The sequence below is a fragment of the Schistocerca serialis genome, unplaced genomic scaffold (assembly GCF_023864345.2).
Source record: "Schistocerca serialis cubense isolate TAMUIC-IGC-003099 unplaced genomic scaffold, iqSchSeri2.2 HiC_scaffold_863, whole genome shotgun sequence".
NCBI classification, from domain to species: domain Eukaryota; kingdom Metazoa; phylum Arthropoda; class Insecta; order Orthoptera; family Acrididae; genus Schistocerca; species Schistocerca serialis.
This window is the reverse complement of record NW_026048478.1, coordinates 768,216-788,322: the sequence shown is the minus strand read 5'-3', so window position 1 is coordinate 788,322 and position 20,107 is coordinate 768,216. Positions and strand designations below refer to the sequence as shown.

The 20,107-nt window shown below is 42.5% G+C and overlaps 1 protein-coding gene across 1 annotated transcript in view; it reads right to left on the bottom strand.

The window, feature by feature from the left end:
- Positions 1-20,107, bottom strand: part of LOC126452440 (methyl farnesoate epoxidase-like) — a 217,144-nt gene that overhangs the window by 156,622 nt on the left and 40,415 nt on the right. Inside the window, exon 2 of the mRNA XM_050091070.1 lies at positions 2,277-2,531. Within this exon, the coding sequence (XP_049947027.1) occupies positions 2,277-2,531 (255 nt within the window). The remainder of the gene's footprint in view (positions 1-2,276; positions 2,532-20,107) is intronic.

Below are 20,107 nucleotides of genomic sequence, written 5' to 3'. Positions count from 1 at the left end.
CAAATGAAATTTATTGCTTCTTATAACACCTGGAGAAGTCCGTCTCGTTATCAAATATTACTTCCATATAGCTGATTTTACAAGGTACTGATATAAGCCTACCTCTCGCTCATTAAGTCACACCGCCAAGCATTTCAACATCTACGCGGTAAACACACTCACCAATTCTTTCCGTTTTCTGTAGCAGAACAACTCCTTGATCGCTGAGTATCTCTCACTCCCATCAAATGAAACTATATGGTTCCAGAGACCTTGTAAAGTCTCAAACATCTGAGACGTATATAAGCAGACTGAAGCGACAACTGAAAAATTGTACCAAGGCCGGGATTCAAACCTGACCTCCTGCTCACTGGGCAGATGCGCTAACCACTAAGCCACGCAGGCACAGTGGCTTTGCACGGCTGCACGGCTTACCCTATCGTCCGTCTGCATATATACATCATAGATGTTTGAGACTTGGAGAGGTCTCTCGAACCATACAGTTTCATTTCATTAAAGCACCTTTGCATAGGTTTCAGACAGAATCCCCCATTTCGTTCGATACTGAAGTGATATTCCAATACAAATGGAATGTTGCAGTGTTGTTCGAGTGCTGGTCAGTAGTGGACAAAGCCTGGAAGTGATGTAGTACTGTGACTACAGAGTAAGCTGGTATTTTCACATTAATAAATCATTGCAAGACCTGAAAAAATCGATAAATAGAAAAAAATACACTCTAAGGAAAAAATCATGCACCATGAAAGAACATCAGTGGTTGTGAGGTGCATGTACAGACAAATAAATAATTACGATTTTAGAAAAAACTGAAAGATTTATTCAAGAGAAAAAACTTCACAAACTGAGTAGGTCGGTAACGCATTGGTACACATCGGGCCTTTACGAAAGCACATATTCGGCTTGGCGTTGATTGACAGGGTCGTTCGATATCTTCCTGAGTGACATCGATCAAGTATTCAGTCCAACTGGCGCGTTAGCTCCTCAAAATCCTGAGCTGGTTAGAGGGCACTGCCGCCCAAGGTAGGGTTTCGCAAGCATGAAGATAACCAGTAGAAATTCTCGCCGCGTACAGGCGGGCATTACCTTACTGAAAAGTAAGCCCAGAATTGCTTGCCATGAAGAGCAACAAAAGGGGGCGTAGAATATCGTCAACGTATAGCTGTGCTGTAAGGGTGCCATTGATGACAGCCAAAGGGGTCCTGCTATGAAATGAAATGACACCCCAGACAATCAGACCTGGTTGTCAGGCCATATACATGTAAAGTAATCAGGCTGGTATCCCATCCATGTCAGAGGCGTCTCCAGACACGTCTCTGCTGCCCATCAGGTCTCAGTTCGAAGCAGGACTCATCCTGATAACAGTTCTACTCCAATCAGTGAGATTCCAGGCCGAAGACGCGTCTGGAGACGCTCTGCACACTGGTGGATACCAACCCGACTGTCGCCCGCCATATGGTCAGACAGCCAGGAATGATGGCCTAGAGTGCCATTTCTTTTCGTAGATGGACCCCTTTGTCATCTGCTGCATCCTTACAGCACAGCGGTAGGTGACGATATTCTACCCCCCTTCATGACAAGCCATCTTCGCCTTGCATTTCTGCAAGGTAATGCCCACCTGTTTATGGTGACAGTTTCTGATGCTTGTCTTCGTGCTTGCCAAAGTCTACTTTGACCAGCAAGGTCGTCGAGTCTCTCTCCAACTGAGAACATTTGGAGAATTCTGCTTAGGACCTTCCAAAAAGCTAGGGATCTTGACGATCTAACGCACCAATCTGACATAATTTGGAACGATATCCCTCAGAAAGAAACCCAAAAAATCTATCAATCAATGCCAAGCCCAATAACTGCTTGAATAAGGGCCAGAACTAGACCAATACATTATTTACTTAGTCAATTTGTGAAGCTCTCTCTCTTGAACAAATCAGCCAATGTTCTGCAATTGTAATCATTTGTTTCTCTATACATGTACATCACATCTACGAACTTCCTTCATGGTACATCGTTTTTTATTTGTCTTCAGCTGTACTAGTACAGATTGGGATCTAGACCCATTGCAGGCACTTATCACTGAGCCACAGCATTTGTGTTTTGTTTTTTAAATCGCGACCACTAGGATGAGTCCTATGTCGATTCTGTATACCAGTTTGATATTTGGTTGGTACCAGCTTTAGTCCCCGTTCGTATGTTTGTGATAACAGTGAAGCTGAACACCTTATTTATCGCTTTACTTTTAACTACTTGTAGTAATGCTACATTACATGTAAAGCAGTGCAACTCACCCTTTCTCAGACCCAGACTGCGCAGGTACGCGAAGAAGTTCTGCGGCCGTCCTTCAAACTCTGGTCGCGTGAGCACCTCTCGTATGAGGCTTCTGGTGGAGACGATGACTGTTAGGTCACCGCCCAGACGAAGGCCCACCACGGGCGACTTGTACTTCTGGGCGAGATATGTGAACGCCTGGTACTGCGATCCCAGTTTCTTGCTCAGCTGACGGACGCCAGGGTGGTTGCCCACCAGGGGAAACCACGTCGGACCTAAGGAGGCACCCAGTAATACATATATAGTGGCGTCCAATAACAAGTGAATTTCAATGCCTCAGTGAAATGCCTGATTAGTAGGTAGTCGATTAATACTGTCTAGCTAACCTAATGTGATCAAAAGTATCCGGACGCCGAGCTGAAAATGACGTCCAAGTTCTTGGCGCCCTCCTTCGGTAATGCTGGAATTTAATATGGTGTTGGCCCATCCTTAGCCTTGATGACAACTTCCATCCTCGCAGGTATACGTTCAATCAGTTGCTGGAATGTTTCCTGGGGAATGGCAGCCCATTCTTCACGGAGTGTTGCACTGAGGAGAGGTATCGATATCGGTCGGTGAGGCCTGGTACAACGTCGGCGTTCCGAAACATCCTAAAGGTGTTCTATAGGATTCAGATCAGGACTCTGTGCAGGCCAGTCCATTACAGAGATGTTATTATCAAATAACCACTCTGCCACATGCCGTTTATTATAAACAGGTGCTTGATCGTGTTGAAAGATGCAATCACCATCCCCGAATTGCTCTTCAATACTGGGAAGCAATGAGGTGCTTAAAACATCAGTGATAGTGCCACGCAAAACAACGAGTGCAAGCCCCCTCCATCAAAAACACGCCACAATACCACCGCCTCCGAATTTCGGTGTTGGAAATACACACGCTGGCAGATGACGTTCACCGGGCGTTAGCCATACCCACACATTGTGTACCGTGATTCATCACTTCACTCAACCTTTTTCCACTGTTCAATCGTCCGGTGTCCACGCTCCTTACACAATGTGAGGCGTCGATTGACATATACCGGCGTGATGTGTGGCTATGAGCAGCTGCTCGACCATGAAATCCAAGTTTTGTCACCTTTTGCCTGACTGTCATGGTACTTGCAGTGGATCCTGAAGCAGTCTGGAATTCCTGTGTCATGGTCTGATTAGATGTCTGTCTATTACACGTTATGACCCTCTTCAACTGTCGGCGATCTCTGTCAGTCAAGAGACGAAGTCAGCCTTTACACTTCTGTGCTGTACGTGTACCTTCACGTTTCCATTTCATTATCACATCGGGAACAGTGGACCTACGGATTTTTAGGATTGTGGAGGACTCTCTTACAGACGTATGACACAAGTGACACCCAAGCACCTGACCACGTTCGAAATCCGTGAGTTCTGCGGAGCGCCCCACCCTGCTCTCTCACGATGTCTAATGGCTACTGAGGTCGCTGATATGGAGTACCTGGCAGAACAATGCACCTAATATGAAAAATACATGTTTTTGTGGATGACCGGATACTTTTGATCACAATGTATCTTTTATCTTATACCGTTATCGTATTGAAAGTACAGTGTGCTCATGCACATTCGAACCGAAGTACGCATCCAGTCACATTAATGTCATCAACGCCTATTTTCGATGCCAACATGCAATAACCACTCAGACAGCAGATGGCAGCTCTAACAATGAAGGGTATATGAAGCGTGCCAGTGGGACACGGAAGAAAAAACAGTCATAGTCGCATTGTGAAAACGGAGCGATTTATTTGACGTCCAAAAGAGCATGATCGTTGGCTTTCGCGTCAGAACTGGAAGTGTTTGTGAAACTGCTAAGTTTGTTGTTAGCCTGTCGTCGTGGTTAAATTATTCCGTGAATAGCAAAATAGCGCTATCGAAAACCGACGTCGTGGTAGCTGTGGTGCACCATGGTCCATAGATGACAGAGGTGAGCAGTGACTGCAGACGTGAATCTGTTAAGCAACTGAGTGCCCGGATGAACCAAGAGGCCAACATCCGTGTCTCCTGTACGAACGTTCGGCGAATGTTGCAGATTATGCACCTCCACAGCAGGCGTACTGTTCAAGCACAGATGTTGACTGCTGTTCATCAGAGATAAATTTGCAATTCAATACCACAACTGGATGTCCACAGAGCAGCGACAGGTGACCTTTCCAGGTGAATCACGTCTTACGCTCCATCGGACAGATGGCCGTTGGCATCTACGGATGAAACGCAGAAAAATAAACACGCTACAACAATCGTCAGATGGTTCCAAGCCGGAGGAAGGAGCTTTATGGTGACTCTCCCTGAGTGATCTCGTCATTCTGGAAGGCACAACGGATCAACGCAGGTATGCATCTAATCCTTGGGACCTGGTACGCCCCTGTAAGGACCTTACTTTTCTCGGCACGATTGGCATCTACCAGCAAGACAGTGCAACATGTCCCACAGATCCCAGTGTACGTGCGTGGTTGGAAGAGCACCGAGATGAGTCTTCTGTATTCCTCTGGCCACCAGACTCCGAAGATGTGAACTGAATCGAGAATGTGTGGGACCACCTCCTCTCTTCCTGCGTGTCTCGCAGTGGTATGCTCTTCAAAAGGTACGTATTCAGTCTTGTGACACGTGGTGGTAATGTGACTTGACAGTGGATAAAATGTTGTGTTCAAATATGTATTCACTAATGAGGCTCCAGCAAACGTTCAGCTATCTTACCGTTGCACATGTACAGGGTGAGTCAGGAGGAAAGGTACATGCTTTGAGACGCGATCGTATTAGTGATTCTGAAAAAAAATTTCATACGGACATAGGCCCTATTGCGAATGGTTTCCGAGACAGAACACGTTTAATATCACTTTTGTACGTTTTTCGTTAATAACTCGAAAACCGGACACTCCAACGAAAACATGTCTCAGCACACAATTAAACTTGATGGCTCTCGATCTTCCACCATAATCAAGTCCATCAACATGAGGTAGCAAATATGAGGTAGCCAAGGAGGTGGAAACTTGGGTTCTACTACGCCAAGACTGCTTGGTGGCTACAACAGGAAAACACAATTAATTAGCAGGAGTACAAAATAAGGAAGTATTTATTACTTAATTTTGTTGTAGTCCACGATCTGTTGGCTGACAATTATAGCAGACGCGACTAGACTAAGCGTCTGTAGATTGATAATTTACAAGTCACAAATCTTGCAGTGACGAATTAATCTCTATTAATCTTGGATGTCGAATCCGGTGAATTTGAAGACTGACATGGAACTGGGCTACAAAGATTTGATGGCAGCAATGACTGAGCTGCAGACGATGACTGACTAACATCGGAGTTGGCTGACCACTGAGCGCGGCTACGTACTGTAGACTGGCACAGCTGCACTACCTCCTGCTACATATGAGGTGGCCTCTTGGCGAGCATAAGTACTGCGACTGGCTGTGTACTCTTTGGCTAACACAGCCGTTCTTCTGTTCCGTTTATCTAGAGAATCGCATCCGGCGGATCGATATCGCAGGCGGCGGTGTGGTCGTATGACTGACGACATCACACAACTTAATTAAATTTGCAACAAGAAAGGTCCTACTTATTTTTTGTCTAGGACTAACAATTTGCGCGAAGAGATCGCGAGAATATTGGAAATCTCCCGCTATGAGCGTACGCTGTAGCCTAGGTACTTTTTGTAGGCCAGTTTGAGGATTTTCCAACTTGATATACCAAAAGAGTCTTCTATCAAAATGTTCGTCTCAACCTCCTCTATACTACTGTGGTACGTTGTAAACAATGACAGTGAATAATACAGAAAATAAATAGAAATGTACATTAAAAATGTTCTCTCTCGGAAACCTTTCGGAATAGGCCATATGTCCACATCAAGTTTTTTGGTCAGATTTACTAATGCTGTCACCCGTCAGTTCACGTACCTTTCCTCTTGACTCACCCTGTTTATGACACTAAAACAAATGTTTCCTACATACAGGGCTTTTCATAGCACTTGCATCAAACGCCTATAGGTGACAGATTACGTCACATGGAACACCTTTTGTTAAGAACACCATGTTCGTTGACGCTTCCCGCCTACACTTGACGCCCCTGAGACGTGGTATCGAGAAGGCAATGTGGGGTGTGCTTTTTCAGCTTGTGTTGTCTATAAGCTAGTCAGCTACTCTGCGTGAAAGGTGGTAGGCCGAGTAAAATTATAATTCCTGATTCGCTTCTAAAATAAGTTTCTCCTCACAGAGACACTAATTCTTAAGGTCTTCTTGTGAAATTCGCTCTGTCAATTTACTGGTTGGTAGACCCGATAGTTCGGTGAAATCTCGCCTTCCCTGGACCGGCGAATACTAAAGGTGCCTAGTGTTGCCAGCAGCATCAGCGAACACCTTGTCTCCAACAAAAGTTGTTCCCCCGATGTGATCTGCCGATTGTAGACGTTTCTTGCAAATACTTTGAAACACCTCGTGTAAAATCATTAATACTACTCACAGTAAAGACATTACCAGGCCGTGAAGGAAATGTATTAGACTGTACAGGGAATACGATGCAGAATAGCCCCTCTGGTAGCTCATGTTAATCGATGATTTCTTTACTGTGATAGAAAAGAGCGAAACACAGTTGTATTTACCAAAAGATAAAAGAATTCATGCACAGAATTACAGACCACTATTGGCAATGGAGGAGGAGGTTAGTGTTTAACGTCCCGTCAACAACGAGGTCATTAGAGACGGAGCACAAGCTCGGATTAGGGAAGGATGGGGAAGGAAATCGGCCGTGCCCTTTCAGAGGAACCATCCCGGCATTTGCCTGAAGCGATTTAGGGAAATCACGGAAAACCTATATCAGGATGGCCGGAGACGGGATTGAACCGTCGTCCTCCCGAATGCGAGTCCAGTGTGCTAACCACTGCGCCACCTCGCTCGGTATTGGCAATGTCAATTCGTTGTAAGACATTAGACCGTATTCTAAACTTGGACATAATAAAGTAGTGGGTGGGTGTAATTAAGGTACAGCTATTCACAGAGATCCAGTGTGGGCTGTAATTATCTTAATGGCAGAGAAACTTGGTAGATATTCTAATACGTTAGTGCGGAATCGATTTATGGTGGAAAAAAAATAGTTCCACTTTTAAACATCAGGAGCAAATCTGGTGCTGTGAATGCAAGAAAGACGTATAGGAATGTTTTTGTACGTCCATCCTTATGGCAGGAGGTCTCTGGGACGACGAGCGTTTACTATTGTGACAAAATGAAGGACCTGCAGTTCTTATGATTTTATATTATTTTGTTGCAACCGGTTTCAATGCTTCAATGCGTCATCTTCAGACTGTTGTTGATGCGATACGGGTTGATATCAGCCCCATATATATTACATCAATTGCCAGCATTACTCGATACGCAGGTAATGTGTCTGGCAGCTGACGGTTGCAATACTGACATTATCTGCGTATCCAGTAATGATGGCAACTGATGTAATATATGTAGGGATGATATCAACCCGTACCGCATCAACAACAGTCTGAACATGACGCATTGAAGCGTTGAAACTGGTTGCAACAAAATAAAATCATAAGGGCGGATGTAGGTGTTTTGTTTTGTCACAAAAGTATAGAAATGTTTCCATATGTAATGGGACGTGGGCAGAAAAGATCAAATAAGTGAGAAAGACACAATGTTGATTTTATTATTAACCGCAGCTTACAGTTTGTTCAGTATGAGTAACTGTGACGTCGACGAGATTCTGCACCCGTAAAACGACGGAATCAAGGGTTGCTCGCAGCAGTCCCGGTGATATCTGAGCAACGTGTCAACTGAAGTTAGTGTTCGTCATTCATCTGATTACACCTTCATATTCGTGACAATATTAAGATCGCTGGGAGAACTTGTCATAACAAAAAAAAAAGTCTTCAAGTAAAACGATATAATCCTAATACCAGAGAAGGCAGATCTTAGTTTGACCCGTGTAAGCCTCCTCATCTCCACGTAACTACTGTAACTAAGCTCCACTTGAACCAGCTTACTGCAGTCAGGGCTTGGTCTCCTTCTACAATGTTTACCGTGCCGCCCCCCCCCCCATGCTCAACCCCCCCCCCCCCCCCATACATACAGAGACACACTTCTCTCCATTATCAAATTAAATATTCCTTGGTGCCTCAGGATGTTTCATATAAACCGTGCCCTCCTATGCTATACAGCAATGGATCGTTACAGGTAACGAGCAAATGTCACACCCATGGACATATGAATCTAGAAGTATAAAACGACAAAATGAGTGCACTAAATAAAGCTGAAATAAAATATACTACTGTATTACTTCTTAAATATTTTGCGTGGTGTTACATCGATATCCTGTTTGAAGGACAAAACTGTTTAACGTATAAATATGATTTCTGGATATTATCCAACTCAATGGAGTAAAAAAATATTTTTCAAGTCTGAATGCTAATAAATGCTTTCACTAGGTATTTTTATACACTGAATTACGATAGTTAATCTTTTTTTTTCTAACAAGATGTCCACTCCAAGCCAAAGTTCGAGTAACCTCGACTTGTGGAATTTCTTTGAAATTACGAAATGAAAAATCACCATGTAGCCTGTAGAATAACTATCGGACTACTTTAATGCAATTTGGAAGAGGTGCGAATTCCGTTTTGCACATAAATTTCATTCAGTGATTGGCTGTGAAGCCGACCAAAAATTCCTCCCACAAAAGCTTCAATTATTACAATGCTGACGGCCAGTTTTACTAATTATCTGAAGATGAAACACGACTCAGGATACGTAAATAATGCACACGACTCTCGGTGGCTAATACTTTGTTTTAAAATCATATTTCCAACTTGAATACACTTGTACTAATCACCAACGAATAATAAGAATAATAATCTCAGTAGGAATCTCAAACGAAATGAACGATTTTACATAGGTTCTTCACATTATTTTATACTTTTACGGAAGAAAAAAATTAAGTCGGTTACGACATATTCTGCGTCGTTGATCTGGTTAACTTTCAGTTCTTTGCTTTGTTACTTAGTCATCTCAGGCTCTTTGCCTCTTTATTCATTACAATTTCTTACTCCTAAGAAAGGAAACATGAATAAAAAATACCAAAAATAACTTAAGTCTAGAAAAGAGGTGCCACAAAACATGCTTCCGAACTTACTTAACAACAGAAACCTGAAAATGGCCACGTCTAAGCTTGCTAAAAGCGTTTGTGTAATCAGTACCTAGAAATGAAGAGATTAGCACAAGACAGAAATAAGTGGAGTGGCAGCACAAAAAACAGTGGTACTTGACTATAAATATTCTGGTTTGTCACTTGTCGTGTGTAAAATAAGGATAGTGAAAGTCAACATTGCTCGTTTCTGTTTGTCATGAGTACGTTGCGTTAAGAAACACGCACTGCGTCATGCAGCAATAAATGTCATGTCGTAGCTGACAGCTCGGAAAATAGAAATAGATTTATCGGATGTTTTCCCATTGGCACGAAGACTAATTGTTGGTGTCATCCTAGTAACGAAGGGGTCTTGACGCAAACAAGAAGAACGTTAGCGATGTTGCTACGGCGAGTGAGTCTAAGGCCAAGGTGTCGTAATGGCGAGGAATAAGAACTGTTAGTGTTGTTTGCGCGTTGCTGATGTCACACAGGAGATATAGTAGACACATGACATTCAGCTCATTGAGAGTTACCATTTCCTAACGAGATTTGGAAAATTACGAAATTGATGTACTGTCAGGCAACAGTAGGCACGCAAGTTTTTAGGGTTCCGGCCTCAACTTGTAGAAATGGAACCCTTATTGTTCACTTTGTCGTTCATCTGTCTGTCTGTACATTTGTTAAGACCCCTTTTCCTCAGAAACGGGTGAGATACCAAGTTGATATTTATATCAAATACTAATGAAGACAAGAAAGAATAACAGACACTGGCTGCGAGCAGGCATTGAATTAAATCAGTGGAGAAAGTAGAAAACTTGTGCGGCTGAACCCGGGTCTCCTGCTTACCAGGCCGATGCGTTGACCACTGCGCCATACGGACACAGTGGTCGTAGCACCTGCACGGACTACCCTAGCACGCATCAACGTAAGACCCAAATTCTAAACTTGTGCACACACTACTAATGCAGTGTCCCTCGCCCATTATCCCCTTTATTCACAGCATTTCGCCTATTACTTGGCGTGCATCGGCACTGAGGAGATCACTGGCCACCCTAGCCTCAGTTGTATATATATATATATATGTCATCTCTTCTTCCACAAATGACTGATAATTCTGACATTTTCGAAATGTCTCTGCAGCAGCCGCTTCACTGACTGTCAATGTGCGAGGAGCGCCATTTTGCATAAAAATGATCGTACCCTCACATCCGCGTTGTTAAAGGGTTGTAATGACGTCGGTGCGCAAAAGACTTTCGCAGCCTTAACCAGGGACGGTGCAGGTGACGGGTCACGTATGACTCATCTCCTCGAAACATAAGTTCCTACGATAAAAGATTCTGTCAACCCGCAACACACAGTCACCTTTGCAGAATGACGGCACTAGCTGATGTGTGTGCGGATCTTCGGTTGCCCATTTGTTGCAGTTCTGCGTATTGACATGTCCTTGAGATGGAAATGGACTTCGTATATCTACAGAATAATCCATGGCCATTCAATGTCAGCTTCCATGCACGCAAGAAGCTCCAGAGCGAACGCTCGTCTTGCTGGGAGGTCAGCAGGAAGCAACTCCTACATATAAGTTATTTAGTATGGATAGAAATACAGAATGTTTTGTAGAATTTTATGCACCGAGCTAGCAGGCATGTCCAGTGTTCGGGCTATTCCCCGTGCTCTGCATGTTTGCACCCCACCGCTCGACCCCTCCTGCAATGCTGATAACATATCTTCGACAGACGTCAGATCAACTGCTGTCCTCCCTCTCCAACACCACACTTCAAAACAAATGGAACCTCTCTTTTTGAATTCTGTGATCATCTTCTCTAGACGCTTAGCAGACATCGGACGGATGCATTTTTCATAGGCTCCAGCGTCCGGAACTTCTACAGAGCTACTGGTGCACAGTCACCGTTCTCATAAAAGAGATGAAACGGCGGTTCGCGATCCTTCATGGAGACAGTTATCTTGGACGTCTGGGATGACTTTTGTCATCTCACTGTATGTAGAGTTCATACGTTACTGTGTTCCATTAGAGTTGACGCTTTAGTAATTTTGTCATGCGTACCTGATCCACTTATCTCTCATTACCCAAAAGAATGACAGTTTTGATGATTGGCTGTTTTTCTATTAACTGGTCCTCGTCTCACTATCTTGTCTTCATGCAAACTTTTATAGCCTCATGATTGGTTCTGTCCTCTATATTCGCTTAGGTCTTTCGGTGCTTTATTTTAGCTTTTATATTATGTATGGACATGCATTTTCATTTTTATTGCTGATTACGACATAGATCAATTGTACATGTGTATGTACGTCATATCATTTGATTACGTTTGTAGTTATGTTGTATGCACGATCACGCTCAAGATTAGTGAATATTTATTTGTGTGATGTTATTAACCACATGTCTTTAATTATGTCCTTATATACTAGTTTCGATAATTTGTTATTGCGGAAGGCGAGGATTTACAACTAGCTTGCCAGTGTGGTATGACCTATGTAGGACAGACAACACGCACGGTGGAAGAACGTTGCACAGAACATAAACGTTGCCCTCGCCTTCTGCAACCCAGAAAGTGTGCAACTGCCGAATATTGTATCTCCAACGGACATTCAATGGAGTATGACAAAACACACAGCAACATCTTTTTGGGACTCGATTATAAAACAATCCGTTGTAATACGCATTCCGGAAAATGTAATGAAACGTGATAGCGGCTGCCAGCTGGATAATGCGTGGAATCCCATCATCTCCGAGATTTGCTCCCGCCGAAGACGCCAGAATATTCCGATGACAGCGGCGAGGGGCAACGCCTAACACAGCTGATCCTTGCAATTCCTCCAGCGAGGGCGTTGCCGCCGGGCAGTGTAGTCCTTCTGCCACCGTGATTACGACGCATGCGGGGCAATACTCTCAGCGCGCTAAGTCTGAGCGGAGAGAACGTCTTCGTCAGCCAGCTAGCTTGCAAGCTGCCATGGTTTATTCTACCACAGCACAACTCCAGGACAATCCATCAAGAGAGGCCCACTATCATCAACAGTTCCAGGAGGAACAGCAGGCTTCTGCTATGCTTCCAGCACCTCGGACCAAAGTTTAAGTCCGTCTGAGTTGCGACCGTCTTCGTCAGTCTTCAATTGCTCATCTGAAGATGACTGGCAGGTGTCTAGTCGAAATGTTGTGGAATGAAGTTTACTATGACCGGCTGCAATCCCAAAATCTCTTCGAACGCGGAAAACATATGACTAGAAACACTACCCAATAATGTTGCTGGTTTATTATTTGAGAAAAAAAAAGAAGAGCTGATCACACCCTTGCAGATTGAAGTCTCTTTTCTAATAGTTTAAGAATGAGGTAAGACACAGCTACAATTTTTAAAGCCAACAAATAAATATACTGTTAGAAAAAAGTGGGAGTTTCTACAATAAACTACAATAAACTAAGGTCTGCCGTCTTGTCAACCAACATAACATGAGATGTACAGATTTCTTGCAAACATCATTTATTGTTGGATGATCTCTAAGAATGTGACTTCGGTTAATTGGTCAGTGGCGTATTCTGAGGGAAAATCTCTTAATTCCAGTGTTGTGTTCGACGGACATCATCACGGTCGTTTCGAATGGTTCACTTGCGACGATTCTTCTCCCCGCTCAACGAGCGCGATGGCGTAGTGCTAACACACTGGACTCACATTTGAGAGGACCGCGTTTCGAATCCCCTCCCTGCCATCCAGATGTAGGGTTTCCATGGTTTCCATAAATCAGTTAAGGCAAATACCAAAATGTTTCCTTTCAAAAGGACATGGCCGATTTACTTCTCTTGCTTTTACAATCAATGTTTTATTTATTTTCCCACTGAAGGTTTGGTTGTAGTTTTTATTTTACATATCTAATTCTGTATTACCAAATTAAGTCGGAAATTTCCATGGTCATTGACGGGTCAATACATGAAATTAACATCAGAATTTAATTATTGATAAAATTGAAACGATTCTTATTGAAACAACAAGCTCCTGAGTAGATGTTAACATAATCAACAATGTAACAAAGAAATTTGCTTAATTTTTTCCAGTAACTTCTCTGAAGAATAGAATGAGTGATCCTACGCAGGTTCCTCAGTTTGGACTCGATGGTGCGTGGATTACTGCTAAGACTGTTTAATTTCTGTGGTAGGTTACATAAATGGAAGCAGCATAGTGATGTGCGCTTTTTTTCACGAGAGTCAAGGATATCGATCCAAATGCAGACTGGATTTCTGATTAGTATTAACTGAGTGAAAGCTGATAATTCTTGGGAATAAGTTTATGCTTTTAACAACAAACGATGTTAAAGAATATGTATGCATTGTCAGAATTGCCAGACTCCCGAACAGGGGTCAACATGAGGTTCGCGAACTTACAACACACTTCGCTCGAAATGTCCGCTTCTCAACCAAAAGTACCCTTTGTGAATGGGGAGAGTTACTCCAGAATATAATGCTGTATGTAATAAGCGAATGAAAATAAGCAAAGTAGACTATTTTCTCTGTTGGATTGTCACTTATTACAGATGTTGCTATAATTCAGTTTTTGGACAATGGATATGGGCATTCCATGACAGATTCCCACCTCTCTCAACAGGTAGAAATTTGGGTTGTTCAGCCTCACTAGTCATATGCCCGTTATGTGTAGTGGAAATATCAGTTTTAGTTGAACTGTATGTTAGAAACTGAGTCTTACTGTGATTTAGCACCGATTTATTTCCTGTAAGCCATGAACTTATGTCTCAAGCTGCACTATTTGATAAACTGCCTGTATTTCACTCAACATCCTTGGCTATCAAGCTAGTGACATCAGTAAACAGAAATATTTTAGAATCAACTGTCATATTAGAAGGCATACCATTTATATATGTAAAATACAGCAGCGGTCCCAGCACCGACCCCTGAGGCATCTCTTCACCTAATCGCACACCAATCAGACTCCACGTCATAGCCATTCTTATTATTGTGGATAATCACCTTTGCTGTCTGCACTTAAAGTATAAGACGAGCTATTCCTCTCATTCCACAATAGCCCACCTTCCGTAGTAATATATTGTGCTCAACATAATGAAACTCTTTAGTTAAATCGTGGAAGACGCCTAGCGTTCACATCCTTTTGTTTGATCCGTCCGATAACTCGGAGAGAAAACAGAATATAGTATTTAGTTGTTAAACTACTGCTAAAACCAAACCGAATGTCTGACAGCAAATTATGGGCACTGAAATGATCAGTTACCCTTATACTGCATACACAGCCTTTTCAATGACTTTAGCAATCAGCGATAGCACATAAATAGATCTCAAATTGTCTTCATTATCTTTTTAAGCGTCCCGTACCTCTATTGGTAAACATAGAACCGTTATAGGATCACTCTGTTGCAAATCCGTTCGTCTATGTATCTGTTCTACTGTTAAGAATCCGTTTTCGTTGGAACGGGTAGTGTATCAAGTTGAAATTTGTGTTACATAGTAAGGTCTACAGTCTCTTGGCCGTATAAAACTTTAAGCTTCTACGACAATGCAATAAAAAGATTCGCCCATTTGGGCTACAGATTTTGACATATTGCCAACATCGATATCGATAACAGACAAAAAACTTCGAAATTATCGATTCCCGGGATGGATGAACTATCTGTATACACAATTAAGTTTGTACTGAAACCTCGGTACTCGCGTCCTATTCGCATTTATTCGGATTTTTCTTTTTAAAGTGGTTTCACTCGAGCATTTTAATCGTGCAGGAAACTGACCATTGCCTGCTTTTCATTGGTTTAATTATTGATTGAATTTCACCCTTGTTAGTAACACGGAGGTGTATTTCAGATAGCAGTCTTGGAAAGCAATTTTCTAAGAATGTTATACGACTCCTTGAAGAAACTAAGTTTTATTTAATTCAGATTTTCCATTCGGAATGTGTTAAATACTGTACCTGCATGTAAATCATCAGTAAGACAGCATTTTTGCTACATACTGACTTTAGTTTGTGCTGCTGGCTAGACACTTCCTTCATGACTGACCGTATGGTTTTAATATTACCCTAACAATCAGCTATTCTATTTGCATATCACATGCTTTTTGCCTTCTTAATGACATTTTTAAAAACATTACAGTACTATTTGTAATTGGCTACTTCAGCTCGATTTTGACGATTTCTAACGTTTTTTAATAATTCCCAATTTTTCAGCCTTTCATGGTGCGTTTTAGAGCCATTACCCTGCTTTGAATCTTCAAACGGAAAGTAGCTTTTAAAAAACATGAGAAAAGTGGTAGAGGAAAACATATTTATCGCCTATGTTTTCAGAACTGTAAACATTACGCCACTTTGATTTCTTTATAAGGTTTAAAAAAAGTCTCTGGATTAACGTTTCTGAGTAGTCTGTAATTGTCATGTTTCCGAGGAGAGTTCGGTCGAAAGCGCGTGGGATTTTAACCACTTGACGCTGCTGGAAGCCCGAGAAGAATTTATTAGTTTGTAGTTGTATTAAACATATGTATGATCACGAATTCCTTTTAGTGTTGAAGACTTTGCGCTATGACTTGAAAGGCCATTTACCATTTTACTAACGCAATGCTACTCTATTAATGAAGAATCAACAAAAACATTGTTTAAAGTTGTGCTACCGTTCTCCTGAGCTTGGGATGGAAAGAATGCATTCTGCATAAGATGATATCAGTTTAGGTGATCTTCCGACATCCTTTTCCTTTGGTCAGCATTTATTTTTGGCCCTCTTTGGGTGGCCGAATCGCCTTTGAACGCACAGCGGACCTCGAAGTTTTAGCACTGTCTTCAGCTTTCCGCTTACACCTCGAAAACTTGTGTGTTTTTCGGAGATTACCCTTCTGTGGGAACTTAAACCAGACAAAATTTACTACAAAATGCTCTAGACAGGTTTGAATTTATGACGAGTAGTATCGGTGGTAGAGGGCGCTGAAAAGCAGCGTTTTTTTTTTTTAATTTTTTTAATTTTTACCCTTCTGCGGAGACACCAAAAACGCCCATTCCCAACGTTTACAACTCTAAGAATATACAAGTCGTCAACAAATCCCCTACATCACATGGAAGAACATTAAATTTTCCAAAAGGAAACTTCTGTAGCTACTAATTGTCTCATAAGTGGGGAGGAAGCAAAGCGAAAATTACGATAAATACCTTCTGTGCCCTTCATCCAAACGACCCACTCCCACCTCTTTTTTGCCGAGTAGTCATGTCGAAAAACGTTTAGTTTTCGACATGTGAGCGAAAAGCTAAAGGAAGTGCTAAAATTTCGAAAATTTTTGCGTTTTTCGTTGTGAAGCCGACGTTCGGCAAGGCTGAAAACATTAAATTCGGTTTTAACACCCTAAAAAACATAGAGCTGCTGAGGAAAAACTCCCGCAGTTTTGTTACGATTCACGTATTTGTCTGACCCCTCCACAGGTACCTCTCCGTTGTGACTGCACCTACGGTACAGCTCTGTATCTTTGAAGCAGGCAAAACACCTCACTGCAGCAAGATTCGTGATTCAATATCCATTATATTCTGGCTCGTCAAACCTTTAATTCGATATTCTTCAAGTCTTTTAGTATTCATTAAGTTAGCTACTTGACGAACGTTGTCTCGACAAATGGTGTGACGACAATTCTTTTTGTTAGTAAAAAAACCGAACCTTTGTCCGAATAGGCGTCTGAAGACCCGACGCTACCGACCAACCGTCGTGTTAGTCTCTGCCGATAGGCGTCACTGGATATGGATGTGGAGGGGCATATGGTCAGCACACCGCTCTCTCGGCCGTTGTTAGTTTCCGAGACTGGAGCCATTACTTCTCAGTCAAGTATCTCCTCAACTGGCCTCACAAGGGCTGAGTGCAGCCTGCTTCCCAACAGAGCTCGGCATACCCCAGTGGTCATCCATCCAAGTGCTAGCTTACCCCGACAGCGTTGAAGTTCGGTGATGTAACGGGAACCGGTTTTACCACTGCATCAAGGCTGTTAGCTCATTCTGTTAATAGATTTTAAATTATGAGCCTATTACTGTAAACTATTGACTCCATAGCCGGCCGGGGTGGCCGAGCGGTTCTAGGCCCTACAGTCTGGAACCGCGCGACCGCTACGGTCGCAGGTTCGAATCCTGCCTCGGGCATGGATGTGTGTAATGTCCTTAGGTTAGTTACGTTTAAGTAGTTCTAAGTTCTAGGGGACTGATGACCTCAGCGGTTAAGTACCATAGTGCTCAGAGCCATTTGAACCATTTTATTGACTCCATAGAGTGGAAATACTTTTTCGAATGAACTTTCTTTACGTTTTATAACTGTAAACACGTTTATCAAGACAGGACAATTTCCGTCTCTAGCGGAAGCACGATAGTGAATACTAGATTCCCTTGCTCTCTTGCTCTTTGGGGTGTTTATGCTACCTGACGGCACACCCATCTCGCTGGGAATGTTTGTGTTAACACCACGGGAAACTTCCATGATCAACAAGGCGTAGATGTTAACGAAACTTTGTCGCAATAATGAATATCTTTTACCTCCGTTGTATTAGGCATGGAAATCATATCCAATTGTGATATTTGAAAATTCTTGCTGGACTGGGACTCGAACCCAGATATCCCCGTTTATCTCGAGCGGTCGCCTTAATCTTGGCTATCCGCGCACGCTTACAGGCCCGATCCATAGCTCCATACGCCACAGTTTGTACTCTCCCACTGCTCGCAGCTTACCTGCCTTCCCGCTATAGGGCTAATAAGACAAACGAGTTAAACGTTAGTACTATCGTCGTTTTACCCATTTAGGCTGTAATATTATTACAATATCTAGCCCTTGCATGCATGTTTGAAGGAGCAGACATGGAAACAATAAGGCATATACGAGACACTGATGTTCCTTCGGGAGTGGAGAAGCGTTCGAGCCCATTGTGATTTCTTCAACTAATGGCTATTTCTATGCAATAAATGGGGACTACATTATAATTACAATCGTCACTCACAAGCGAAGAACCGAAGGTAATGGACATCTATCAGCTTGCTCACAGTACCCTGCCGGATCGACGTTCAGCTGGAAAGACAGTTAACCACCACGTTGCTTCCGAAATTTGTCAGGATAATTTGAATAAACAATCCTTATGCTGGTCTTCGAGGCATCTATTTGCATTCCTTTTAACCGCCATCAGATGTTCTTCTTAGACACCGCTACGACAAACATCGATGTGGTACTTACAGCTTTCGACAGCCAAGGATCACCATGGTAGCCGACGTTTCGATTGCCTTCAGGAATCCGCACACCATGAAACGCCACCGCGTTCGTGGTAAAGGGGATGTGCTCTGTTTAACTACAATTCGGCTGCTCATTAAAGTAATTTTGGGTCCAGAATGAAGGACACTGAATAATTGTAACCAATATCTTGTATGTATGAATGCTGTCATCAGATATTGCATACGTCAGTCAGTATGAATCTCTGCTCTGCTATTATCCGAAGGAATCACAGAGGTCGGTCTTTAAGAACCCGGTAGGGACCATCTGTTGTTTCCCTTTCCCAATACGTGCAAAGTAATTTTTTCATCCGACATTGTTTCCTAAAGTTTGCTTCAAATACGCTGTAGTTACACAATGTCACTAATTACTACGTATGATACGCTTCTCATAGACGGGGTTCACAGTTGTGCCGAAATTTTTAAAGAACATCACATTCGCCGTTGACGGTAGAAATTATTTATTTCAAAATTGAAATTTCGACGACTCGGCTATTTTCAAGAGGTTTTGCAAAAGATTTTGTTTCATCTCGTGTCATCGAAACTAAGCCTTTTCACTGCTTTGACGATGACATGTAGGAGGATTTTAAAGTCTGAGATGAGCTGATGCAAAATATTTTGTCTTACCACTCGAAAATGGCCCAAAAGTTGAAACTCCAGTTGTGAAATAAATACTATTTACGGTCAACGGCAAATATGACGTCTTTAAAAATATATAACCGGGTATTTTATATTACTTTTATTTTATTTGGAGCCGTATGAATTGATTCAGTTCCGTGATGTCGTTCTCCTGCTGCTTGCAAGCACTCGACGGAGCTTTAGACTTATTTGGGATGATGTTTCCTACAAGATCATTCTTTCCCATCAGGGACTGGATGCAGAAGCACGACTGAAGACGGCCGGACTGAGATAGAAAATGCCGTTAGCGTGCCCCAAAGGCCATTATACGACTGTGGACTCGCCTACAAACAACGATATATATTTGAAGATACAACCAAGGTCATTCATCAGTCCAACTTGCCGTACGCCTGCACACAGTTTCAGGTAAACTGCCACAGAATACCAGTGACTTATTTAGGAGCAATGTGTGAGAAGTACCGCACATACTGTAAACGCATAGTTCAAGTGATTAGAACGATTTTTTAATCACCGTTTCGCTACAGTGAATGGTCCTATTTCAAACTGTTCCAGACACGACATCCTTCCCCGCACGTGAAAGATCAACCTTCCTGCTTACGTAATTGTTATCACCAGCAGACTCCTTATTGTTTCCGTGAGTCACGTTTAGAGTGCTCGATCGAAGAAGTATTGCCCGTTGTTCTTAGAAGTATCATTGACTGGTTTTCTGCGAATGATCTCATCTTCAATTTTAAAAAGACCCATCATATACAGTTCTACACATCTAGAGGTACTATACCAATG